At 47.0% G+C, this 27725-nt stretch overlaps 1 protein-coding gene across 1 annotated transcript in view; it reads right to left on the reverse strand.

Moving 5' to 3' along the window:
- zfpm2b (zinc finger protein, FOG family member 2b) overlaps positions 1 to 27725 on the reverse strand; it is a 66371-nt gene that overhangs the window by 11404 nt on the left and 27242 nt on the right. The window contains exons 4-5 of the mRNA XM_023827570.2: positions 23511 to 23632; positions 12827 to 12917 (exon numbers count right to left, since the gene is read on the reverse strand). Coding sequence (XP_023683338.1) covers positions 12827 to 12917; positions 23511 to 23632 — 213 coding nt within the window. The remainder of the gene's footprint in view (positions 1 to 12826; positions 12918 to 23510; positions 23633 to 27725) is intronic.

The raw sequence follows: 27725 nt of genomic DNA on the forward strand, positions 1-27725 counted from the left end.
GCACTGCCACGGCCCAGCCAGAGCGAATCACGGTGAATAATTAAACCACCAGCGTCACAAGCTGCATGCGGCCAAAGAAACACATTCATCTGCACAATATGCGCAAAACTAATGTATGTATCACATGCCTTGCGTTTACTCCTCTCTGTTGTGTGTCTTGTAGCTAGTCGTCTATTGTCATGATGAATCCAGTAGAAGCAGGCTGTGTGTATAAAAAAAAATCCCACCAAACTTGGTCACATGGCAATAAAGATTCTGATAAAAAAAGAAGAAGCTGTTATTGATGCCTGATCGGGGGTCCCGTTCAGCTGGTTTTAAGCACGATAACTAGCGTGTATTTTTAAGCACAGGACAGAAGCAGGGCCCGTTTCGGCAGGTCGCGCTCATGCATGTGGAAATGAGAGTGGCCCAGCCCCCCCGGCAGCCCTCCTCCGTAACGAGGAGAGGTCCCAGCGCGGTAACGGCGTTGCCCGCGCCAGCAGCCTATGCAAACGGCCCTTATTATCTCCCAGGCGCAGTGCGTCCTGTCTGCTACACCACTGCCCCGTGGCACCCCCGCGCCAGGGTTCCGGCGCCCAGGTTACTAATGAGCTCTCTGGGGCCGCCACTGTGCCTCTCCTCAGAGCTGGCTAGCGACTTGGGGGGGGGAGGGACCGGGGGTGGGGGGGTCCATAAGTTTCTCAGGGGGCTTCTCACTCCTACAGTGCAGTGAGCTTCAGCCCCTGTCCAAAAACACCCCCCCCCCCCCCGCCACACATACGTCATTCCCTGCAAAAATAGCCAGCCAAAAAGTTAGTAGAATTTAGATTGATTTGGTCGCATAAGTTTTCATCAGTCGCTGTTCTGGGGGTAGACATCTCGCTTTGTGTCCCACTGGAAGTCACCGGATTTCAAGAGTCATTGCCCAGAACATCACTGCATGATAAAGATGATGCTTCCTCCATCTTAAATCTGTAGTTACCTGGGGTGAGACTTAGTCTTCCAAGGTAAACATGTACTTTTCACAAATAAAATTAAAGTAAAAGTGGTGTCACAATTAGGAGATTTCAAACTCTGTCTGATGTGGACAGAGACGGGCAGCGAATGACAGGAGAAAGACCAGACACTGTCCTGGACAGACCATGGGAAGGATGCTTATCTAGGTCGAATGTCTAGAAAACCTTATGTTATTAGCTTTAAACTGTAAATGTAAAAATCTGAGATGTTCATCTCAAAAGTGGAGAAGATCTTCAGTTCATTCCCAGTCATCATTTAGAGACTATCAGCTTCGCAGAAATGCACTAGTGCCTTGTACTGAAATTATTTGTTTTGTTTATTTGCCTATAACCAAAAGGCCTGTCCTCAGCTGCTAAGCTCTGCCGCGGGTTACGATAAAATTCACAATGATGTCGTTAAAGTCACTTCACGTTTGTAAAACTGCACAGTGTTATGCGCTAAGGAAAATGCACGCAAAGCTGCGTCTATTATCTAAGGAAAATAAATGGGGGGAGCTGAAAGATTAAAAAACCGCCAACCAAGCAAATGCCGTGTATCTGTGTGGCAGCGAGGCGTGCCAGGAAAGGGGGCTGGATTTGCCAACCCCCTCATTAGATCGCTACCAATCTGCCCCGCACGCGTGGCACTGCCAAGAGAGGAGCAGCTGAACCCAACGCGATGCGGAGGGCACAGCGCGCTCTAGGAAGGGGGCTCCAGGAGGAGGAGGAGGAGGAGATAAGGAGGTGAGACATGGACATCAGCTGCTCGATACATGGACATCCCCGGATCAATATGCTAATACCCGGGGCTCAGTATTCAAACAGCGACCACTCAATACACAAAGATCCCTGTAATGATATGAGGGCAGGTCAGCGTAAATCCGCCCCCCCGCCCCCCCCCAAGCTGTGATCACACGTGCCTGTGGTGGCCAGAGGACAAAGAGGGCTCTCGGCATCGGAGGTCCTCTGATGGTGACTCGTCTTCTGAGAGATGTCCAGCACCATCCTGGTTGTGGCCGGTGCTGCAGGCTGATTGGGGTTCGGCGTGTACCCAGACAATATCTGCAGGGCCACATCCTGGGATAAACAGCAGCCCCCCCCAGGGTTGTTTAGAAGAGGGGCTCGCAGCCTGTGTCCTGGCTTTGGGACGCGGCGACATGGGGCTGGTTGGTGAGAGCAGACATTTGTATGTTTGAGGGAGGCTGGGATCTAGGAGTAGGAGCAGGCTGAGATAACCTTTCCTGCTTACTCGGGGTGAAGGACCTTCTGGGAGCACACTTACGGGAAATGCTTCCTTTATCAGGATGTATTTACGTTCTTTACATATTTACACTGACGTGTTACGTGCCATGACAACACTTTTTATCTCAAAAGGGAATTTCTCCTCACAAGGGCTCCTCAAAATTCACAACTTAAATATAATATTATGTTAGTATCTGAGTTTTTCTGGAAAAAAACCTCAAATGTGGTATTTTCAGTTGTCTATCGAAAAGTGCTCAGAGGCAGCAGAGACAGCCGTAACAGCAGCAAATCTTCTTAAACTATCTTAAATTATCACAATATCGTTACCATCCGATCCACATAAATCCAAATATGTCCACTTTTTGACGATTGTGACTTTTTACTACAGATGGAGTACACCCATACTCCTGTCTACAGCTTGACATTAATTGACCAATGACAATATGGTTTATGAAGTCATCTATCTAACTAGTATTTATATTTTTATTAGTTAACAATTCTGTTCTCGATAGTCGCATGTATGGATTACCTTGCATCACTAGTTTTAACACTAATAGCTAGATATCTAGTTAGCTAACATAATTGTTAATTGTGAATATAAAGTGAGATTAGTTTTATCTTGTTGACACTGCCATATTTGCCCCACTGATAACAATTCATGTAAGTCCCTTTAAAAAATTAAACTGTTCACTGAGGGCTGTGTAAAGACAGGTTTCCATTTGTGGTGCAAAAAGAGTGCTTTTTTTCATGCTGAAATGACGGATTTTTGGAGAGATGTGGTTTTTCATTGGACAGCAATGATATGCCCGTTTTTGGATTTATGGAGCATCCACTTTTTTCAAATTGCCTTTCCAACGAGTCTGAAAACAAAAAAACACGCGTTGATATACTGTACGGGTTCAATATGGCTTATCTAGTACAGGTTTGTGAGCCTGGAGTCGATCCCAGGCAGCATAGGGTACAAGGCAGGGGACACCCTGGGCGGGTTGCCATTCCATTGCTGGGCACAAACAAAAGGACAATTAAACATGCCGATTCACCTTACCCACCAGAGGAAAACCTACGGAAACACAAGCACAACATGCAAACTCCACATACGCAGACTCACATCCCCTGGAAATGTCAGGCTTCAGTGTTTAGCACCGAGCCACCATGCAGACTCCGCCTTTTATAGCGCCTTTCTCACCACAGTTGACCCAAAACATTAAACAAAGATCTAGCAAAAGGACATAGCGACACTTTCTGAAATGTGGGAGAGAAAATGTCAGAAGGCACTCTGGGATTGAAGAAGTATGCTGGTTTTGCGAGTCGATGCTTCCTGATAAGATTTACCCACTTACCCAGTTTTCTGTCCACAAGGGCGGAGCTAAAGAGTATTCAGGGCTGGCCAGTCTGACTCTAACCTGAAGCGAAATCACCCCACTGCCCCCCCGTTATTATTACTGTTACATCTGGACAAGAGCTTATATTGGTTATTAGTACATAATTGTTATTTTTTTGTAACTATTTAAATTTTATACCTCGGAGTCGTTGCATCATGTTGCCCATTGTCATATAATACCTAACTGAACATCTTGGTATATTTCTGACATGAACGGCAAGTTTAATGAAAGAAGGGCCTCTACATGCAGCATCGCAGTAGGACACAGAGATGATTACCAGTAAGGATGGACGACACCACTGATTTTTTTCTCGATCTGATGTGATTCAATGCAGAAGATGGTTTTGCCGATACTGGTATTGGGTGCCGGACCTGACGATAAGAAGGTGGGAGATGCTGAAATTTGCTGGCTGGGGGGGGGGGGGATCGAATATACATTACAATTTACATTTCCCTAGAGTCAGGGCCCCTCAAAGTCTTCCCCTTTCTCCCCCCATAATAATATAAACATTTAAATTACTAGGTTAAAAAAATCTATCTTTTTACATACGCGTCTCGATCCGTGCAAGTTTTAGCAGCTCTGGTTTGCTTTGCTATGTTCCGACATTTCGGCTAGATTTTTCTCGACTGATCCGTTTGACATCCACGTTGGCCAAGTTCCAAGGTTCTACTGTACAACAACATACACTGATGTATATATATTTTTTTTTTCTTGGGTTGAGGGGCAATAAAACCCATATTTGTTAATTCTGTGTGCATATTGCGATATCTGTCATTTTCGCCACATTGCCAGTTTCGTTGGATGTTGGGTTTGTCTTTTATCCCATTGCCACCCCAGTAAAATCAGTGGGTCTAGTCTGGACGCCCCGTCGTGCGAGGTCTGGCTACGCCCCTGCCCGTCCATCCCGCTATGACAGTGGAGGTGCACAGCTTGTGAGATGGCACTGACCCGTCGCTCGCACGGGTGCCAGTGAAGCTGACATCAGACATTTCCACCCCTGCGGGAGCTGCACTGTGCCGTCCGCAAATCTGCAGAGACTCTAGCATCTCTGTGACCTTAAGACATGCACTTGTGTACGATAAGCATTATTTGGGATGACATCATTGCAAGGGAATGGGTTATAAGCATATACAGGTAAGTATGTATGCAAGTATATGTTGGTAACACTTAAGGCCATGTTAGTAGTAATTTATAAACACATTCATAACAAATAGTAATGCATTCATAAAGCATTATAAACATGGCTATAAATATTTATCAAAAGATGTAATACATTATAGCCATGTGTATTATGCATTATGAATGCTCTATGTAGCTCATCTATAATGTACTATAGATACATTTATAATGCATTATAATAGTCAGTATAAGCATTTTGGGGCTTTCACAAGGGGAATGAAGCACTCACATCACATCCCATCCCATCACACCTGACAGCTTCTGAGTGTATCGCCTCTTCAGGCCCCCCAAGAGAGCACACTGTAACTACAGCACATCACAGACCCCTATGTACCTCATATTTTTAACCAGTTGAGTCTTTCTTGATACAACAAAGGGCGCTCATGGGAGTTTTACTTACACAAGAATGTTCTGAGGGCAGAAGGGAAAATTATTAGTTCAGAGAGGTACCCAATCAGATTGTAGAGACATCTGATTGGTTGGTCCCACCTCCTATTGCTGCTTGGGCCCCCCTCATCTACAATCGACAATAGCCACACACTGTCTCCATTACACGTACACTTTATTGCCTCCCCAGTGAGCGTTAGTTAGCGAGCGGTTGGTATTACCAGAAGAAGGCTCCGTCCATTAGCCTCCCCCATTTTTATTGATAAAGATGAAGAAGAACTTTGCCAACCTGCCTCTCCAGAGAGCCAGATTAAACGACCTCACTGTCACCTGCCAGCCAGTGCAACTCCCAGCTGGTTCCCAGAGAAACTCAATTAAACCCATCCCCAGTGAATTCCACATTAAAGTACATTAAACCAGAGCTTTTCAGGCGCAATTGCAAAGTGTCAGTATTAGCGTTAGAGATTCTTTGAGGGCAGTTTTCATTCCCTTGGGGCCTCTGGATCATATTATTAGCTGTAATCGGAAACAAAATGGGGCCCTAAACATTTCTAAACTTAAATGTGAATTTTATGTGATTTACACAATTTGCACCAAACTGAAGTGACCCTGCACCATATATTCACTAATGTAAATCGGTAGCCTTTGAAATGAAAGCTTATTCAATATTTTTAACGCATGTTGTGAATACAACAAAACGCTGCCTTGAGAATATTTAAAAATTTACTGTGGGGGTCTCATGCTGCTATGAACTACTGCGAGCCAAGAATCAGGAGTGTCCACAGAAGGAGCCACATGTTCCCGCTATCTGTGCGAAGGCTCTCCTCACGCGTGTCACATCTGGGAGGAGGCGTGGCTTCCTGTCTGCCTATCATCCGTCTCTGCGCCAAATTGCGCTTCAGGCTCTACAGACGGCGAGGAACTGGGAGGGTCTATCTTGCCAATTACATCCACTGGGGCTATCAGATCCTCCTTTTTTTGCCAGGAATGCTGGATTGGCGCTGAAGTTATCTATCCTGGGGGTGAGGGGGCCCCCAGTACCATTGTGTACAGGGCAGGGTCCCTGTCAGTGAAGGCTAACCCTTCCGCTGTCTCCCGGAGATTAGACAAGTGTGGGGGTTCATCTGTACCCTGTGCTGTTCCCATCCTCAGACCTCTGGGCTCGGCTCTAGACCAACATTACTCCCTCTGTCTCAGAAACTTCCTCCCTGATGTCAAACCCTGCGCCAGGGTGGTGGGGAGAGGGAGGGGAGAGGCTACAAAGTGCCAGGAGATTCTGCAAGCTGAAGGTTGTGTTCACGGGGGAAAAAAGCTACAGCAATGTTTCATTCACAGTTTTGTGCCTCGGCGACATGAGAACACGCTCAAAGGTTATATAATGGGTCCGAGTGAAGTTTAGCTCTACTGTGCATCAGCAAGTGAAGACATGAATAACACATACGTCCGTATGGAAGTCTACAGAAGAAAGATTGATTTAATTTTTTTATTTAATGTGTTTGCCATATCACAGGGGCATATACCAAAGCAAGTACCTACAACTTCAAAAACATTCATTTCAGCGATAATGTGAGGAAACTCCGGGAAATCTAAAACAGGACCTATACATCCTGAGCTGTCTTTCCACAGCTGTTAAGAATAAGACTACTGTGCACAAAAATTCTGGTTCTGGCTGGTACTGATTCATTACACACAAGCCCATCTGGACAAGCTGTCCTACATTTAGGTGTTTATCTGATGCCCAAAGCAGCCTTTCTAACGCATTTACACAGCTGGGCATTTTATTCGGGCAGGTCTGCCCGGGCACCTCGCTCCGGGGTCCTACAGCACATGTCTTCCTGTGACCCAAACCTGTCACCTTCAGGTTACACGCGCACGTCCATCACCGCTATGCTACCCGCTGTCTTATAATCTCAGGCATCATGTGTTGCCATATGGCTGCCAAAGTCGTGTGCCCATGCTGTATGCGGACAAAACCAAAAAGCATTTGGCAGGAAAAACATTCCACTGCCCAACAGCATCATTACCTTAGGAGCTAAGGACAAGTTCGAAGGTTTTTCGTGTACAAATCGTCAAGCAGAAGCTTTGTGAACTCTCGCCTGAGTGAGGAACACAAAAGATCAGCCAGTTCCTGGTCCTTCTCCCCTTCCAGCCAGTATTCTTGTCCATTTGGCCCTGGTTTCACCTTGCGGTGTTTTTTTCCCATCCACAATGTGCTAACTGCTGCCAACTGCCCTCAGACTCTGCGGAATGCGTCATTGGTGGAAAAGGGCGTAGATGGTAAATCGCAGGTTGCCAGCGAAGGGCTTCTATCTCAAATGCCGTCCCGAGCGTTAGCAGGCTGCGCATTTAAATCTTGTCCACCATGATCCGACCAGGATTTATGGAGCATCATAACTCCCAACAACATACAGTCACTGATTAATTTTATATATTTCCTTCCAGTCCTTGATATTCTAGGGCTTGACAGCCGCCCAAGATAAGCCAGTAGCTTCTGACAGGATAAACTCTCTCTATATATATATATATATGTGTGTGTGTGTGTGTGTATATATAAAATTTCAAGCAGTCTGGTATGGAGGGGTTTAAAAAACGATTTAAAGTATCCTGCTCAGTATGGTACAAGCCCCCCCCCATTTAGTCTGTGTGCACCCTGACAAACAAGCAACAAATTAACCAAGTTCGTCGCTTTGCATAAAGAGGCCACAGCTGCGGCAAATATATCCAAGGAAGCCACTGTGGTCACGGTTATCGCCGCCGTGGTCACGGTTATCGCCGCGGCGGCGTGTGCATCTGCGCTGGGGCGCCTGCCGGTCCTAACCTCATGAGTCGGCTCTCGTTTTGTCTAAATCTCCTCCCGTAAAGTGCAGGCGAGGACGAGGAGCCAAGCACTTTGGGAGGGGGGGGGGGGGGAGATCCATAAATAATGCACATCTCTTTACGATAACACCCCCCCGTCCTCCTGCCAAACGAAATAAACAAAGCAGAGGACCACTGTGAAATGTAACGGTGCTCGGGAGCGTGGCACCGAGCCGGTGGTTTCCAAAGAGCAAACCCCAGGTACTACACCCGCCATCTGGTACCGTGGAGTCCGTCACACAGGTAGCCTACAGGGGACAGGGATGTAATCTCTGGGAGCGGCTGATTGAGAGACAGGCGGTGGGCCGGGGGGTCAGAGGGATTAACACCGGGGGGAGGGCTACGATGCTGGGTGCTGTGGGATAGCTCCGGAGCCGCAGGTGTGCACACCTGACAACGCAGCGTCCCGGGAAGACATGGGATGTGAAAGACCATCGGGCCCTAATCAGAGCGTCGTCTATCCAACTGCCTGTCGGAAACTGCGGAAAAGGGTTTCCCTTCACAGAGAGGTTACTGGGTGTTTTTTTGTTTTTTTTGGGAGGGGGGTGGTGCTGGAAGTTGTTGATAGAGAGATTACTTGGTGTTTATTCATTAGTTAGTGGATGTGTTTCCTTGAGAGGTCAGTGTATGTTTCTCAGCCCATGTATCTCTACACGTTTACTGTAAGGTCATGTGCTTCCAAAAGCCTTTCACACTCTTCTAACATAGCTAATTTGCTCCACTGAGCTAGGTGTGGATTTTAGTTATAAACAACACGCTGACCAGTCTTGTTAGTTAACAGTGGTTCTCATTTGGTGCTTTAAGAAAACAGCACAGTATAATATACCCACAGACCAAACCACATATCACCTTGTTGCCACAGGGATACCTAACTGGCCACACTCAGACGCATCGTTAGCATTGTTAGTGACGGCGTGACCTATGTTTGGTTCCTTCACTGTCGGGTACAAAGGTGCCCTGTACTGAATTAAAAGCTTTAATTAATTAAATCTTTTAAATCTTAGCCAACTGCAAGTCTGTCTGTGGCACTCGTAAATATTCCTTGATTGTATGACCGGATCAGCTATTTTACAAAAGCATTTCCTTGGACCAAGAAGAGCGACGTCCCACAATAATCTGGGGACAGAAAGAGAGAAAGGAGCCTGTGTGCCCTGCGGAATGGGGGCCTGAGCTGTGGGTCCCATACGGGATGCACCCCCCCCAAGCTGAGAATCCTCCCACTCCAGCCTGACTCCGCCAAGAGTTATCATGCGACTCTGCACAGTCAATTATTACCATGGCGCAATCATTAATTTCCTAATGAAAATGATTCGGTTCGTCAGTGTTGTATTTTAATTGAACATAATTACACCACTGCTTAACGACAGACTCCTTTAGGGTGCACTTCAGTTTGAACACACTGATAATTTAATTACGCATCGTGCTACTTGTTTGGTTATTACACGGTCGCTCCTCTTCTGTGCCAGATCGCTGATAACACAGCCTCCAGTCCCTTCAAAAGGAGGCCTCACTTTAATTCTCTTTTCTTCACAGCCTTTACCTCAAGTTCGATTCTCTTGGCTGTCTTAAGCTGTGCGAACCCTGAAACTTTGTCGACTGGGGGGTGTGTGTGGGGGGGTGTCCCTTGGTATAGACTTTGGGCTCCCTACAGAGGGAAAAAACATACCCCCACCCCGGAGATAGCCCTGCTCCTTGCTGTATGATGGTTCGACTTCCGATATTTCGACTTTACGATGGTGCGATAGCGATGCGCATTTAGTAGTCATCAAGTCGGGTTAGCGGCATGTCGTACGAGGCTTTCGACTAATGCCGGGCGATGGCAGCGTCCACCCAGCTATGCCTCCAGTCTCTGTAGTGATCGCGAGCGTTAACATCTCATGCAGTGTTTAATAACGTACCGTAGAGGGTTTTTCCGGTGCGATTTCTCATATCATGTTCATATTCGACTTACGATATTTTCAATTTATGGTGGGTTCATCGGAACGTATCCCCACTGTAGGCTGAGGAGGGGCTGTAATGTGAGTAATGAACTCGTTTGCCACCAGCCATGTAAAGTGCAGAAGTGACACTCTGCATTTAAGTTAGTTTACACTCCCCCTGTTGCCTTTTCAGATGTTCTCTTCTCCTGGATTATTGTTCACTCTCTTATGAGTGGCTGACCAGGGCACCTGCCAGGTTGACAGAACTCTTTTCTGGGCTTTGAGACCAAAGAAGCAGCAATTAAGGCCTTCAAGGTTTCTGGCAGCTCAGAGCCAGCGGGAGTGTTTCAGACGACAGTGCAGTAAGAAAAGACTAGCCTCCGGTCCGGGACCAACACAACGGAAGGGTCAAGGCCGTCACCTGGCCAGGAAAAGGGTTTCAAACTGTAGCGAAGAGGTTTTTCGAAACGCCCGAAGCTGCCGTGATTCGGCGTGGAGGCTGAAGTGAAGGACGTCGAAAACTCTTGCTGCAGGTGTCTCATGCACAGCGAAGGAATGAATTTCTGCTAAACTCACCAATCTGCATCCCCCCCAGGGGTCAACACCATGCCAGACATTCTGATCAAAAAGCAATTTTTACCACAGACCAGGTACTGGAAAACGAGTAACTACATGTTTTTTTTTTCCTCTCTGTCAAAACATTTCACCACAGACAAGTTTGTCCATGAACAGGTGGACAATCCCTGACTCCCCCCCCACCACCACATTCCCAAGATGTACAGCTCCGGAAGAAATTAAGAGACCGCTCTATATTTTTTAAAAAAATCTGCATTTTCCTGATTTAATCCTGATTCTGCTGACTATACTAGAAGGCTACACTGCGAAGCAGGCAGCTTCCAGGCTCAAACTGTCTGAGACAGCAATATACAAGACCAAGCTGAAGCAGGAGACACTGGGAATGATTAAAAAAACCAGCCGGGTAGAGGGCAGAAGCAACTGTCCAATGCCGGAGATGACGGTCAACTTATCCAGTAGTGCCTCATAAATCGGAGGATGACCTCAAGTCGACTTCAAAAAGAACAGGAAACATCAAGTGGTATCAAGTGGTATGAAGTGCACTGCTAGGACATTTCATAACAAGCTCTAGAAGCAGGACTGAAGACCCATACAGCAAGGGAGAAGCTCTTCGTCAATGAGACGACCGTTACATAGAGACTGATACAGTATGAATGAGACTTGCAAAGTGTCTCCAAAATCCTCTATGTCAAATCTCATCGTACCTCTACGTGTATTGAAGCGAACAGTGATATGAGGCAGCGGTTTTTCAACGTTTTGTGAAAAACAAAAACGTGTGAGTAAAACGTTACAAGATGATAAAAACGCCTTGGCTTCTAGCGCCCCCTATGCGGCTGGAGGGGAGATGCAGCCGTCTGCCATTGAGATCAAACTGCCAGAGGATGAAAATTACAGGCTCAAATGACAGCGCTGTGAAAACCCACTATTCTCCCTTTTTATTGCACTATATCATCTGCTCCAGTTAAGAGATTAGACTTTGTTGAAGACACTCTAATCTTCTTTGAGAGCTTATCCAAACTTTAATGATTTGCTGATAGAAAACACTAAGTTAAGCAGTCTGTTAAGAGGATCTCTCCTTAGTGCAGCCGAGTGATTAATGCTGAATAGCGGGAAATTAAAATGCAGTTATTCAACAGATTCGCGCACATGGTGAGAAATCTATTACAGCTGGGAATCAGAGACTGGGGTTCCCAATCTTTCGGGTTTATGCCGTGCAAAAAGATGCGGAGCAGTAAGTCTTGGGAGTATCTGCTGGTGGTGAATCGATGGAACATCAGGGGTTATAAAAGAACGACATGGCTTGGAAATGACAGGAAATTAACCAACCCCTCCCCCAGAGTTCTGCCGGCCAATGGAAAACTGGCCCAGACCGGGGGTCGGAAAGGCCAGACTCGGACTGGATGTACCAGATGCGGCGTCCGGATTGGGTGCGGCCCGGCGTTCCTGACCGGGCGGCCGTGATGTCAGAGCCCTCCATCCTTCATGCTGCTTTTATGTGCCTGAGAATCCCTGCCTCTCCGCACCCTCTGGCCCGTCCCCGCACTCCTGCGTGGCCGATCATCTGTCCGTCCCATCTGCCACCCCGTGCGAGGGCTCGAACAATACCGGGGGCTGACAAGTCGGGCTTCTGTTTGCATTGGTGCAGAATCTACCGCCGACCGTGTGCTCTGCACGAGCTGGACCGGAGTCTGCCGTCAGTGCCCCCTGTGGTCAGCTGATGCCTACAGTAAGTCTCTATAATTGACTGTGAATATTTAGGTTACCCGTGACATTCCAGTGCGCTATGGTTTTGACTGCACTCCCTACAGAGGACAAGGAGCACGGCACTGCCCAGTGTCCAAGAGATTTACCCATTGCCCAGTCGTTTTGGATGCCATATTCCAGTATCTGTTTTAGTTCTGTCTAAGTTCTCACTCAAGAGTAAATCTAGTTAAACGTTAACTGAAAACTTGCTTCTTAAAAAAGCTGTTTGTTGACTTCATTTAAGGGAAAACCAATTTGAGATTTAAGACTTGGTCTTCAAACGGTATGAAGAGAACAAGCCTAATTTAGCCTGGAGATGAGGGAATTGGCTTCAAATGACAAATCATTCCGGCAAAAGAAAAACGCTTTTAACGAAATTAAATTGCAGTTTTGTTGTTGTGTGCAAATTTCGGCGAATACGACGTACGCAGAATCGGTCTGAATTAAGAAGCGTGAACGTTTCAGATGAAATGAGACGGTTAAACAATCACCTCCATACATTTAATTAACCCCCAAGTAAAAAGAAAACGTATGAATCTGCGGTTACTGCTGCCTTTCAGGTACTTACTCTTGCTGTAGATGATGCAGTTGGTCTTGCTGTCGTCCAGACCTGGCCAGGTGATGTCCAGAAGCCACATGTGGGTGGGACACTTCGTCTTCTGCGGGAGTCAGAGAGACACGACTTAGCTGATGAGGTCAGGAGGTGCTAAAAGGCATTTTTTTAAACGTTTCTGGAAAAAAAAAAAAAAATGGCTACTTAAAATTGCTTCCCGGAACAAACTGCATGGAATTTAACCAATCAACATCTGTTCCATTGGACGACCGGTATGAGTTTGACGGTTCAGCGGCAAATAATCCAGAATATGTAAAGCCACCAGTCCTCCCCTATAAATCCCGAAACAGGTGGACGAGGTTCGGCGCCATGTGCCAAACAGCCACAAGAAATCTGGCTCTTCCCTTACTTTTCATTTTGTATTTAAATGACCTTTTTATAGAAGCTTAATGGTGAGTTTAATTGCGCTTTTATTGACCCAGTTTGGGAAATTCAGGGAAACATCTGCAGGACCTCCATGGCTTCTGGGCCCAAAGTGGGTGTTTCTAACCCATGGTAATTTAACCCCAGGCCCCCTCGTCATTAGGGGGCCGCGGAGATTGGCTGCAATGCTGAGCGTTTGGACGAGCTCTGGGCACAGACTCACTGATCCCCCATTTGGGACAGAGCGACAGAGTGAGGGTCTCCTCTCGTAATGAAACGTGGAGGAAACGCTGACGCGGAAGGTTACAGTCTGCATATTGCGGTGAAGACCACAAAAACAGCAGTGACAGCGGGAAGTCCTCTCTCTCATGTTTGCCGCTGATTCTGTGTTTAGAGTCTGTGAGATAAGAGCGACAGTCTGTAACAATTTACTCTCAATTCATATATTGTATAATTAAAAGTCATATCAGTGCCGCCCCAGCAGAGTGTCTCAAAGATGCTCCTTTGTCGATTACATCACATCACTGTGTTTATCTCCAGTCTGTACAAATAAAACAGTCGTTTGTGGGCTCGGTTAATCTGAGCTGAGTAATTACTACATAAAACAAGAGGCTCTTTTCCTTTGTTTTTACATAACGTAAATCGCTCATCAGTTGCAAATCATTTGGAATGCGAAATATATAACATGACAATAATGAATAAAATGTATACCACCAGGCATAACAAATGCCCCAACAGAACCGTTCATTCGCTACAACAATGTGGTGTGATAATAAAAGCTACATGCTTGTCCCGTGTAGCTGATGTGGAAGTATGTGGAATCATGTGATTTCACAGCAACCAATGAAATGAAAAAACTGAAGAACAGCGTTGAAAGATCTGAGGGGTTACGTGAGCTCGGAAGGTACCATTGCCCGATTTTGGTTACGTTTTCATCGTTTGATAAACTCCTGAGCTCTCCGTCCCTGTTAAGCGTCAGGAACAGGGTCACAAACTACTAAATCTGCCCCATATTCGGCATAAAAATTAAAATCTATGGGTCTACAAATTCCGGCGACAAAAGATAACCTGCATTGATTTCTGCAGCTGTGAAGCTCAGGGAAATAAAAATGATATTCATTACAGAGCAGGTGATTTGGATCACGGCCCCTACAGGGTCAGCTGATAAGGCCTCTCACTGTCCCCCCAGTGTCCCCTGAGAGAGGCGGTAATATTAATAACAAGACCGGAGCCACCCGAGGTGTCCATGAGGAATCTGCTCTCATTTTTATGACAGAGGACTTCAGGTCTGTTCCGGCTGATTTGGGAATTTCGCGAGCGGCGTGTGACAGAGCCGCAGCTCCGCATGACGGGGGCGCCTACCTGTAATCGCCCGTGTGACTGCGGTGATTAAATGCCGCCACAGATGAAAGAGCCGCCGTCATCACAATAAATTAACCAATCACACAAATCCCAACTCGGCGCTAATCCCTCCCTGATACGCCGATCCTCTGACGGGCAGGAGGTGTCAGGCGGCCCCCAGGCCTCTGGGTGCCACTTAAACAATGTGCTAATGTGCTAATGATAGCGCACTAGTCAGATATCCCGGCCGTCCGTAACCCCTTGCGGGGGGGGGGGGTTGAGGGTTAGGCGGGGCACTGGCCCCTTGAGAAGCTCCGCTCTCTTCTGATTTTTCCATCTTCTCTTTCACACACCTTCCTGTTCCTACCCTTTAATCCATAACGGAATAAACTACTAGTATGAGCAATTAGATCTTGTTACAAAATAAGCTGCTTGCAGAGAAGAGAAAACAATAGCAGTGATGCATGCAAATAATTTCTGAAAAGGCTGTCAAAAGAACATAAGAAATTTACAAAGGAGAGGAGGCCATTCGGCCCATCAAGCTCGTTTGGGGAGAACCTAACTAATAGCTCAGAGTCGTTAAAATCTTATCTAGCTCTGATTTAAAGGACCCCAGGGTTTTAGCTTCCGCTACACTAGCAGGAAGACTATTCCATACTCTACGATGAAACGATGAACGTCATAATTCAGCTAAGCGAGCGGCGGTGTTAGGGGCCAGAGACGCTGGTTTCTTTTTAACTATTTTATTTACACGGATTGAGTTCCGTGCTCCGCGGAATGTCGCGTCTGCATGACACAGAGGTGCCGTTTTATTAAGCGACGTGCCGGGTGGCGAGTCGGAGACAGAGAAGCATTTGCACTCCGCTCCGTTAAATTTTATTTCCGAGCAGGATTCTGGGCTTTTTGGAACGGAACCGGACTCATCTGTCAGAGCCGGGAGTCGCTTCTCCATGAAGCCCGCATCTGCTGTGGGGGGAGGGGGGGGCGGGGAGACAGCACCCTAATTCCCTTTAGAGACGCATCCTGGCGGCCGCCCCGTCACAAATCCGAACGCTCCCGTACCAAACGGGCCACGCGGCTCTAATCATTCCTGCATTTCAAATTGGATCACTGGCTCAATCATGGCCTGTTTAAACCGCCTTCCTGAGAGCAAATGTGAGGTGCGAGATAATTTGGAGGGAAGGCGTTCTGTGACAGAGCTCGCTAAACGGCTCTTTTTTTCCCTCCTGGTCCAAATCATTCTCTTTGAAACACCGAAGGGATGTCATTTTCTTTCAGATGCATGAAGCGGAGGATTGCGTCTGTGTCCTTTGAGTTTCAGTGCCCCGGAAACCCAGCAGAGATCTGGACCTACAGACATTCATTAGTGTCCCGATAGGAAGGTTCATAAAAAATAAAAAAAAAAACCTTCAGCAGTCGTGAAAAAGGATGGGAAAACACAGCAAGCGTCCTCTTAAACGGGTCCTCAGTATATTACAATGCTGTGGAAGTCCCTCAAAAAGGCAGCAGGTGGCAGAGTGGTTAAAGGACGCAGCCCTGCTGGTTAAGATCCCTGCTCCAGTATGACCTGAAGAAACCTGTCAACTAGAATCATATAAACGGGACCGAATTGCAGTGGGATCTACACTCCACAGAGTCAGAGTCACTCCCCGGCTGTCAGTCAGCGCTCTCTGTACCCTCCCCTGTGTGAGAATCATTCTTCATTATTATTTCAGTTGCTGAGCTTAGGATTTTATCCAACACTGTTCACACAGAATCTACTTAGAAGTCTACTTTTACAAGGATCCAGTTTCTGCATGCTTAAATTGATGTGGATCACAACATGAGCCAGTATTCCATCCATCCATCCATCCATCCATCAGTCTTGGTCAGGGTCGCAGGATGAGGCGCTGTTGTTTTTTGTTATTCAAATGCTCTGAATCATGTCAGCTGAGACCCAATTCTCCTGTAAGACAGTGATGTGGGTGATGTCATGTTAGCAGCTCAAGAGAGCCGCGTCTCGATTGGCTCCTGTAAGCCTCAGTTGTGGCCTGCTGATCTGCCACGATGTGACTCCCCTTCATGCTGGATGTCATGGAAAAACATGTACGTCCTGAAGCCTCTCACCCCTCACATGACATGTGTTTCCTGTGTGATTTTTAGATTTCAGAGTAACATGCAAGGCAGCACCTGCAGAGTCACACACTACACTGCACCCGCAGAGTCACACACTACACTGCACCCGCAGAGTCACACCTAAAGCTGCACCTGCAGAGTCACACACTGCACTGCACCCACAGAGTCACATGTAAAGCTGCACCTGCAGAGTCACACACTGCACTGCACCCGCAGTCACACATAAAGCTGCACCTGCAGAGTCACACACTACACTGCACCCGCAGAGTCACACATAAAGCTGCACCTGCAGAGTCACACACTACACTGCACCCGCAGAGTCACACCTAAAGCTGCACCTGCAGAGTCACACACTACACTGCACCTGCAGGGTCACACATAAAGCTGCACCGGCAGAGTCACGCGCTACGTTGCACCTCTAGAGCTACAGACAAGGCTGCACCTGCAAAGACACATGGGATGCTGCACCTCCAGGGTCACATGCTACACTGCATCTACAGAGTGACACGCAATGTTGCACCTGCAGTCACATGCAATACTACTCCCACAGAGTCACTCACGACACTGCACCTCCAGAGTCACAGAAACGGCAGCTCCTCAAGAGTTACACGCTGCTCTGCACCCACAGTCACATACTACGTTGCACCTCCAGACTCGCATGCAACACTGCACTTGGAGTCACACACAAAGCTGCACCCGCAGAGTCACACACTTCACTGCACCTATAGAATCACACAGGATGCTGCGCCTGCAGAGTCACATGCAGCTGTGCACCTGTACAGTAACATGTAGTAATGCTGCATCTCCAGAATAAAACACAACACTGCACCCCAGAGTCACATGCTATGCTGCATCTCCAGATTCATGCGCAATACTGTTCCCACAGAGCAACACACAGCACTGCACCTGCAGAGTCACAGGCTATGCTGACATACGAAAGCTGTCCCTCAGAGGGGAGCCATACAAACAGAATCTCAACACAATCTACAGACAGCCATGCATTGTTTCTGGAACATTCACACAGAGCTGATAAATTGGCAGGGGCTGGAAGACCGAGCCGGCGAGAAGGGTAGGAGTGATGCCTCTTCTTCTGACATCCTGCCCTCGCTGTCACCTCACTGACTTCCCACAAACACTTGTGTCCGATGGCTTAAACGGCACAACGTGAACCTTAGAGTATTTCAGTGTGGGCATTTTGAGGCTGTTCCCAGGCACATGCGACAGCGTGAGAATCGTCGGTTAATCAACAAACAGTCCGTCACTGTACTCAACATAGAATATCTGCAGAATGGAAAAAAAACAAACTCTGAACTAAAGTTAAAAGTCAGGAAGACTTGAGGTATCCATATTTACCGTTTAACTTCATCCTGGTGGTTTGCTGGTGAATGTGCAGCATCGTACTTCAGCCTAAGGAACCGATTTCCTGATCCGGGCAGCCAAGGACAGTGTGGAGAACCTCCATGTGACCTGATCTCGGGTGCAGTAGAGCATGAAACTGCTACTCAACCCTCAACCTAAGCCTAATCCTACCACCGTCCCCTAACCCTAACCATTTCTAAGCGCACCTTCACCCCTGACGCTGGGGTGAAGGATTTTTTTGGATCTGATGAAGTAGCAGTGACTCCATTGAGGAAGACCTCAGGGGCCATGGGAGGAGACTGAGCAGAACCAGATGCTTTGTATGCCTGTCTGCCTAAATGTGTACAGATTCTCTGGGGGGCAGTTCTGTGATGTCTAAGGAGGGTGAGTCACATGTTCAAGTTGACTGACTCCCCCTTTCCCTCTCTCTAACTACTCAAATCAATCACTTCAGTTGCTTCTTGAACCCAGTGAACCTGACCAGACCCAGACACCAGTCCTAAGTCCTGATATGGCGGATTATTCTCCAAGAAACACACAAGAAATGCACTCAAGAGCTGGGGCATTCTGCGTAATCTGATAAATCACTTGTGATAAATGTTTCTGCCAAATGACTGCAAAAAACAGCTGCCAGTTAAATGTGACCAAAAAGGCGCAGGATTCAGGAGGGGTCTTCTGTTGAACCCTTATGCCAGTGCTGTGATATCCTGCCTTGTATATGCTAAGTTGGTTATATTTTACATTACAGTCTATTCTGAAGTGTTTAGTAACATGTCAACTATGTTCTGCAGAAAAATGTCAGTGATGTTGTCTAGTAACATGTTAGCAACGTTCTCCAGAAGCATGTCAGGGATGCCGTCCAGTAACATGTTAGCAATGTTCTCCAGAAGTACTGTATATTAGTGACTCTCCTAAAGCAGCTTCGAGATGCTCTCCAGAAAACACTGTCTCTTGACTTCAGGGCTGGAGCTGCTTCAATGGATACTTCCGCGTCACTGAAACTACTTGCAATTCGCTGCCTGCTGACACCCGCAGGCTCCCCTGGGGCCATCTCTGGAGCTCTGCTTGGTCCCAGCTTCACAGTTGGCCAGCCATCTCCCCTCCAGCTCTGGGGGGAGGTGGCCATTTGGTTGGAGACAAGGTGACAATCTCAGCGCTCTCTGGGGGAAGCTGGCTCGTTAAAGAAAGTCGAGTTGCAGTTAGTTAAAAAAAAAGGGTGATTCTACCCCTACTGCTACTCTTTTTTCACACTGGAAATGCAAGAGTGATACAGGGAACTGCAGCCACTTTGACTTTTAAAAGGGGATCTTCGATTACAGTGCATTCCAACTGCCAGTTGCACAATATTGATGGATATTTATGACTGTTGCCTGTGTTTGATGTTTTATCTCTACTATACTACGGTCATGTTAACACAGTCTTGGCAACAAAGCATAACTGTGTATGCGACACATTTGATTCAATTCCGCTTAGCTTTTTTGAGCTGGAAAACCTCATCGACCGAGGTTAGGCTAAAAAGGAAGTCAGAGAAAAAGGTCATGTTGGGAGTGACCCCTGAAAAGCGGGGGGAGCGATGTAGACGAGAGCCTGGCCTGCAGTGAAATGCACGCGGCATTAGCATTTCATTTGGAGGAGCTGCAGATCCGCTCTGAAGTTTGTTTCTCCTCTTGCAGGCAGACTCACGTCAAGCTGAAGTGTGCGGAGCCTCTGAAAGTGCACAAATGCACTGCCAGGAGGCATGAAACACTGCAGCCATTCAGTCAGGGAAAGCTGATTCGTTTACTGCATCGTGGAGGAATAACGCGGGTGCTGCATGTCTGTCGCATGTACGGAGAGGCAGCCGGCGAGGGCTCTTCGTTAGTGACTGCGAGTGAGGATATCTGTGGAGTGTTCTGGAAAGGGCATCACCGTATGATGTAACAGTCCAAAACTGCAAACCTGCTGCACTTGCCGCGGTAATAGCCCTCAACCTGGGAGCTGTCAGGGCAGCAAGGGACTCAACTCCTCAGAAAGGGGGGGGGGGGGGGGGGGGGGGGGTGCCTCAACACAAGCGAAAAGGGGAAGGCCCAAACATGAGGATAATTTCCTGAAATCAGAATGAATCGGAGGCGATTGGATCTCCGTCGAAACAGGTGGGAAGGTTAGGGACAGAGAAACTTAGGTTTCTCTCTTACATTGGAGATCTGAATTCAACGTGATCTGATACAGGAGTCAGCTGGTCAAAATGACATAGAAGAATCATATAAGGAACAAATAGCACAGGAAGCACTGGAACATGTGATCGTTTTGTACATATGATCACATGTTTACCATTATTTTTACATAATTAAGTCATGTGACTCAAAGTGGCAGGTTAAGTTAATAGCTGATGTGAGCCCTTTGCAGAGACACACACATGCGTGTGTGTAGACTTGTTTGCGTACTGTATGCGTATGTGCCCGCGTGGCCCCCAGCCGTCTCGCGGATTCCCCTCCCCGGCCATCACCGCGGCTTCTTCCCCTTATCAGAGCGGCACAGGCTGGCACCCAAGTCTCTGTGCTCTGACAGCCGCTACAACAATAGGGCAGCGATGCTGGTGCTTAGCGCCGGGTTTCGGAGGGGAGGCCTGCCACAGGCACAGATTAGCGCCCGGGGACACACGCACACACACAGTGACACACACTGCCCGCTCCACAACAAAACAGGCCGCCCCTCCTCCTGATTAATGAAGGGATGACAAGAAGAAAAATATCATTTCAGAGCAAAAAAATCTGCGGGGATGAAAGCTTTTCTTTCTATTTGCAGGTTGAAAGCTTTATTTCTTTAGTGGGGAAGGGGTGAGGGCCACATTCTTATCACCAGGGAGGGTCCTCAGCTGCAATGCTGACACAGGTGTGGGGGGAAAATGGGCTGGAGGGGGGCATTTGGGGAAACTTTGGGAGCATTAGGGACCGTCAGGGTGCTACAGCGCTCGCAGGCGGCGACTGCTCTGTCTTAGAGCGGAACAGACGCTTCTCTCCAGACACAGTCCACAGTCCAAGCTGGGAAGTGCCACCCTATTTGCTAGGGGCAGACTGGGCAAACTGGATAAACAGCGTGTCCAGCCAGTCTACACACTGCATTTTCTCCCAGTCAGAAAGTCAGCAGGAGAACTGCGATTTCTAATAAAACTATGATGTCTATGAGTTTAATCTAGATGAGAAATAAATATGAGGCAAATGTTTTACGGCTTTTTCACAAAGGAGGTGGCCATCAGCACAAATGTTTGATTTTAAAATGAGCCAAAACACTAGACCTTTCCGAGGAAATTGGTTTGACTGAAAAGATGCTGCAGAGCATATGCTAATATTACTGCGGCTAATGATGTTTTAGCATGCACGGTTATTCCACTTACGCGTGCGAAGAAATGGGTCAGATTTGCATATTAAGGTTTGAAGTTATGAAAAATGAACTTATCCAAGTTCACTGCCTCTTTCTAACTGAAGGTTCACGGATGGCCGTCCCCTGCGAGAGAGCCTGCTGTAGTCATAGTGATACAGTGTGATACCATGTGATGGTGTGCATAGCCAATGGGAGCACGGCACTGACAGTTCAGCCGATTGCAGATTGATGTGCTAATTTTATGGTGGCAGGCTCTCCCTGTCCTATCAGGGACAGAGGGAATAATCTCCATAAAAGGGTGAGTTTTTACAAACATCCTTAAATATCACCTTTACTCCTGATTGGATAAGAGGTACCACATGGCCAAACATGCCTTCCTGATTTGATGGCTGGTGCAAGTGGTCTGGAGAAGTCCAGCAGTGCAACATGTTTAGAAATCGCTGATTCCCTCGATCCCTTATATGGTTAGAGTGACATCTCCCTCCTATCCATAGGACATTACCCCGTTATCCCTGTACTCTGCAGATCCTACGCCTTAATAACTTAGGCCTCATTAAAAAGTCTCGATAACCCAAATCAGAGTCTCTCTAACCCAAACCCTCATCAAAAGTCCACACCAATTAAAGCCTTCCAAGGTTGTGGTTGAATGGACAACGATCATCATAAGATTCATCAGGCTGAAAAAAAATAGAGTGATGCACAGTGTTCCTTATATTTTTAAATCATTTTCAATGCTTTATCCTTCAAAAATAACTTCAAATGATTAACTTACTGTATAGCGTCAGAGTAACCCCGACTGAGCAGATCATTTCCAAACCCCGATATTCCAAGGTCTTACAGATCCGTACAGTGTTCTATAAAGGAATTCTAGGATAAATAAAAGTGTTATATGTAGATTAATAAGACGTGTGTGGTTGTATTTCATAAAAAGCGCTGAATTACATTACTTGAAGGGTGAGGAGAGCTGATCGGATCTGCGGCGGTACCACTCGCAGGTGTACTGACCCGTGGAGAAGCACCACATTATCCTGACATGTATCAAAAGACAGGCAGCTTTCTGTCCAAGCTTACAGACCAGCTTAGGTCATTCATTTATCCCGTCTCTTATCATGGGCACTCTCTCTTCTAAATGTCATATTCAACCTTGTTTGGGGCCGTAGTGTAGAAAAGGCATTTAGTGGCTTTGTTAAGGCTTACAGGCTTGGCCCTGACTTCTTACAGTAGGTACCTTCTTGTGATGTGCTGTGTCATGCTGAAGGATGTCCAAGGAGCTTCCAGCTCCACATACGACCTTACAGCCCCCTTGGCTTGTTATTCATCAGGTCAAATTTTGGAGAAAAACCACCATCGTAAAATAACGCATAATATTGTTTCAGTGACTAAAATGTCACTAAAAGACAAATGGTGTCCCAGTTGCTTGAAAAAAGAATTAAGAAACTGACATATTTGGGATTGTATTTGGAAAAAAATTAGTTGATATATAGGGTTAGGGTAAAATAGGCCAAAGTCCTCAAAGACAAACTGCCTGTATTTTTAATGGATGAGTTGTATTTTTGTTAATATTTTTTAATGAAACAAAAATAGACATCAAAAACAGAAGGATCTCCTCCCAACAGAGCAGCAAGGTCGCACCATTTTTAAGTAGTTATAAGAGTTTTAAACATACAGCACAAACTGTAGAGTCTGTTGAGAATAACATCAAGTGTTGAAAATGGCAACCTGAGTGAATCACAGTCTGGACCAGACTCTGAATCCAGCATTTATATAATTTTGTCATAAAATGTGCAGATTAAAGAGTTAAAATAAATGAACTTCAAAGCCTTTTGCTAAGGCCAGTTTGATCCCAGAACAGTCAACTACCGGAGCTACGTTTGTCACAAGGCATCATGGGAATTTTGCCTCCCTCCCATTAAATTGGCTTTTTTTGACTCTGTTCAAGCAGCAACTCTCTAGTGATGAACGCCGAAGTGGGAAGTGGAAACACGTTGAGGAAAGTTGAGCAGCATGAAAATTTAATGATCTCAACCATCTGGTAAGAGAAATTCGGAAGACAATAACAAAGGAACAAAACGGAGAGGGTTCTGCTAATGGAGAGACCTACCAGGCTGCCGTCTGGGCTCGCCTCGAGCTTCCCCTCGTATGGTCCCCACGTCGTGCCCACCGGAAGCGACTGCCGACTCTGGATCTGCCGTTCTCCATCTTTAATGACAACCTGGAGCTCTCCTGGAACAGAGACACAGAGTGTTGGTGTGGGGCAAACCAAAGCTAATTGCTAACTGCTAATCGCTAATTGCTACTCGTTGGCGTCATTCCAGAGCGATTCTAGCAACTTAACGCATTTAGTTTCTTTTTTGAAGTTACTCTTTATCTGTACGTGTCATCCAATGTTTATCGGTACAGGCGAAATGATCTCGGTCCAAGAAACCGATGCTATCAAAATTGCCAGTTTCCTTGGAGGAGTTCATGCAATTATGGGGTGTCGTAGCCTTGGTCAGTGAGTACAAGACTCCATCCTGTGTTCCAGTAAAGTCCAAGCTGAACTTCGGTTAATGAACCGCATTACAGGAAAGCACCTTAGCACTGTGGACCTCCACAGTCTCTGTTGCCTAGACAACAGAGTGCTTTTATTGTTAAAGGCCTAAGGCTTTGCAGGATAAGGGCCTCAAACCAGGAACAGGGCACCTTCGCCACTTCTGTGCCTCTGCTGGATGGCAGTGAGCTAATGGCATCATATTTTATTTAGGTTACTCATCTTCACGCAGTAGCTGATGCTCTCATCCAAACTAGCAGAGATACGGGATGGTTTCACCTCATACTTTTCCGGTAATGTTGAGCAACGTTGTGGACCGGTACGACTCTGGTTCTTTATGCAAAGGCATGGCGGCAACGTGGCTTGGATCACGACTGCTGTTTTCTAACAACTGTGTCACACGTAAGTGTCTAACACCAAGGGAATGGCAGCAAAACACAGTTTGGGTAAAGTTACTGGCACCTTTAAAAGCTGTGTCTAATCCAGGGGTAGGCAGACCTGATCCTAGAGTGCCGGGATCCAGCAGGTTTTCTATCCTACCTGCTCTCTGATGAACCTCACCTGATCTCAGGCAGATAGTAACTCATCAGGTAGGATAGAAAACCTGCTGGATTCCGACACTCCTGGATCAGAGATGTCTACCCCTGGTCTAATCCATATGCAGATTTTCCAGATCCTCATCTATGAGAATCTTTTTTTGAACTTTCATTAAAGCGGCAGGGGAATTATCAAAGCAGACATGGCTAATGGCCAAAAGCACATGATCTGAAGATAAATGTAGCTGCGGGCACAAACGAAATCCCCAAAAGTGCCCAAAAAGAGCCCAGGTGCACAGTGCTAGCTCCACACAACCATGGCCATCATGCTTTATCTTCAGCTGGGAAATCTCAGCACATGGGCTTCATTCCCACAGACTTCACGCTGGATGTCGGCCGACCCTGCTCCCTGACCCTGCGCTTTCCTTATTCATACGTCGCTTTGGACAAAAGCGTTTTATAAATAAATAAACGCAAATCCCTACTCTAGATCTCTGTAAATGATTTTGATTAAGTAGCAGTGGGAGGGCTATTGACAGCTGCACAGGAAGCCAGGCAAGGTGCGTATTACATATTGTACATCCCTAGGGGGAACTTTTTGAAATCCGTCCACAAAATATGCCTTAGATTCTCAAGGCTGCAGGAGACATGGCGTCACGTTTAGATAAGACAGCTGGCTCTATGACTGCAGAGTGCACCACATCGGAGGCATCGTGACCTTTTTTAAAACATGAAAGCCTCATGAAAACTTCATGGAGATGGGAAGAGGTTCGTGGAGACCTGGAGGAGCTAAGGCAGACCACCAGTCCAGGGATGGTAAGGGGATTGTGCGATGTGATGAGCTATTAATAACGATAAAAAGCAAGAAGATTTCAGTAGATGACCTGATAAAGCAGAGCTCTTTGGCTTTGCCAATGAACAAAAAATTGCAGTTTGACCTCAAGCTGTGGACTAATGTGCAGATAAACTGTAATTCTCTAGCCGTGAGTGTAGGAAGACAAGGAGGCGTGTCTCAGTGGTCAGGTGATCCATTTCACCGAGATACTGACACACACGCCACACAGGCAGGAAACAGACCTGGAAGAAACATCTAAAGAGGATGTGGACACGTCCACGGCCAGCGTCCAGCAACATCAGAGGCCACTCTCTACTCCTTACTGCTGGACAGGCTTCAAATAAATATTTTTTTTTAATTTGAGGATCTACAGTTTATCCCTAGAGCATAATTTATGCACAGATACCAAAGGTAGTAGAACAGATTGTGTGAGACTGATCTTTTCAGAGGGGTCATTTTTGGAGTGAGGCTCGCTAAATTAGTCATCTAAATGCGATTAAGGACCAAAAAAAGGAGACTGAGTCAAGGAGGAACTTTGCTTGAAGAGATACCGCATCCTGGTGGCTCCAAACCTGGATTTATCACACCCGTAGTGCTTGTCTTTAGGGTTCACTAGTTTAACGCTCTTACACTGTGACTTCCAGCGCGTTTGGGATTACATCAGAGGACGTGACTGCCGTCCCACTGCCTGCAGCTGTCGTCAGTATCACCGTGTCTCTCCTCTAGATCCTACAGTTCATTACCAGACCCCCATATCCGCCAGAACTGCGATTTCCTGGCCAATCCTTCATAAGTAGGCTCTACTCTGAGCAGTTTGAGGGGCATAAGATAAGAAGGTTAACGCTTTTCTCCACCCACAACCGGTGTTAATGTGAATCCCATAAGTGGAAAAAGTGAGATAGATCATTCATTTCTGGGGGCACTTTTTGAGATGCACTCGAGAGGGTTTAAGCAGAGGATCAGGCACTGATGTACGAGATGTGTGGACGCTGGCATTTCTCACGTGTCGGCCTACGGTGCTCGCTAGTTCGGGCTGGAGTCATTCCAAATGAGGCAGAAAAAAAAAATCAGAAAGGAATAAGCATTAGGTTTGGTATAGAAGCGCACCAGGAGTTTGGAGGCTCATCGACAAACTCCAGTTTCATCCTTACGGCCTTTAATTTAATCCTCTTACATCACACAGGTGTGACGCCCTGCGGTGACTTTGTGAGCGTTGATGTATGCTCCTGTGTTTTCCAGAAACACTGAAGTTACGACGGGCTCCTTCTGATACAGCTGCTTCAGAGCTTCAAAGCGACCACCGCCGGACAAACACTGAGGGATTTGCTGCCCCAGAAAAGGTCCGTCTAACGTCTCCATCACTTGAGAGATATGACAAGGACCCTCTGCGTGGAAAAGCAGCCTCCTCGCACATGCGACCGCCCATCTGGGACTCGGTCTTGACATTTCTGGACCGATCTGGGAACCTTCTGGCCGTCGCTAAATGAGATCGGACACACGGCCCGCCGATGTGAAATAGGAAACCAGCCTCCGTCGCCGTCAGAGAGCACAGGCACCTCACTCTCCGTCCTAATCTGTAAACGACTTAAAGGGGCCTTATCTTCAGGCTCTTCTGCTTCATTTCATGCTTGATTTACTTTAATTTGTCTGATAGGGCCCGTGGATTTGGACCAGCTCCATCTTGGGCTGGAGAGTGTTCCGGTCTTTCTCCGCCATTGTGGCGCGCGGCTTTCTGACTTTCCTATCTCACTCACACTCCGATGCAGCCATCTGTCCGAGTGCTTTCGGATTCAGGCTGACTGTGGCACGACGGCACGGCGGGGCCGCGGTGCCGGATTCGGCTCCTCGGCGATTACAGTGCAGCCGGATGCCTCCGACCGTTTAAGCCCGGTGGGGAGTCGCCCATCAGCTCCGACGCCCACGTGATCGCCCTGCAACGACGGGGCCCCACTCAGCCCCATCCCACATCATGCTCACACTCAGCCTGCCTGTACAGATCTAACTGTAGACAGAGTATTCCAGTATATCTACATTTTATGTAGCACTTTTATTGTTTTTATTGACATTGCAGGGTCAGCCAGTTCCTGGATGAAATGGTTGTTGGTTAAGGGCCTAACTCAAGGGCCCACTGGTGAAACCACTCTCCCACCCCTGGGACTTGAACCAGTGACCTTCCGATCACAAGCACAGCATTCTAATCCATGGAGTAATATACCATCTCGTGTGTATCCAACAGGACCCTAATTAATCTCCTTTACACGCTCGTGATCCAGCATCTAAATGGTAAAAAAATAAATAAATACACAAAATAAACCCAAGCGATTATTAGTGTTCCTGACAAACAGGGAAAACCTTCACAGAAGTCCACTGAGACTCTCTCTCCACAAATAAACAATTAAGGTAAGACTGTGGTGA

The sequence above is a fragment of the Paramormyrops kingsleyae genome, chromosome 23 (genome assembly GCF_048594095.1).
Source record: "Paramormyrops kingsleyae isolate MSU_618 chromosome 23, PKINGS_0.4, whole genome shotgun sequence".
NCBI lineage: Eukaryota > Metazoa > Chordata > Actinopteri > Osteoglossiformes > Mormyridae > Paramormyrops > Paramormyrops kingsleyae.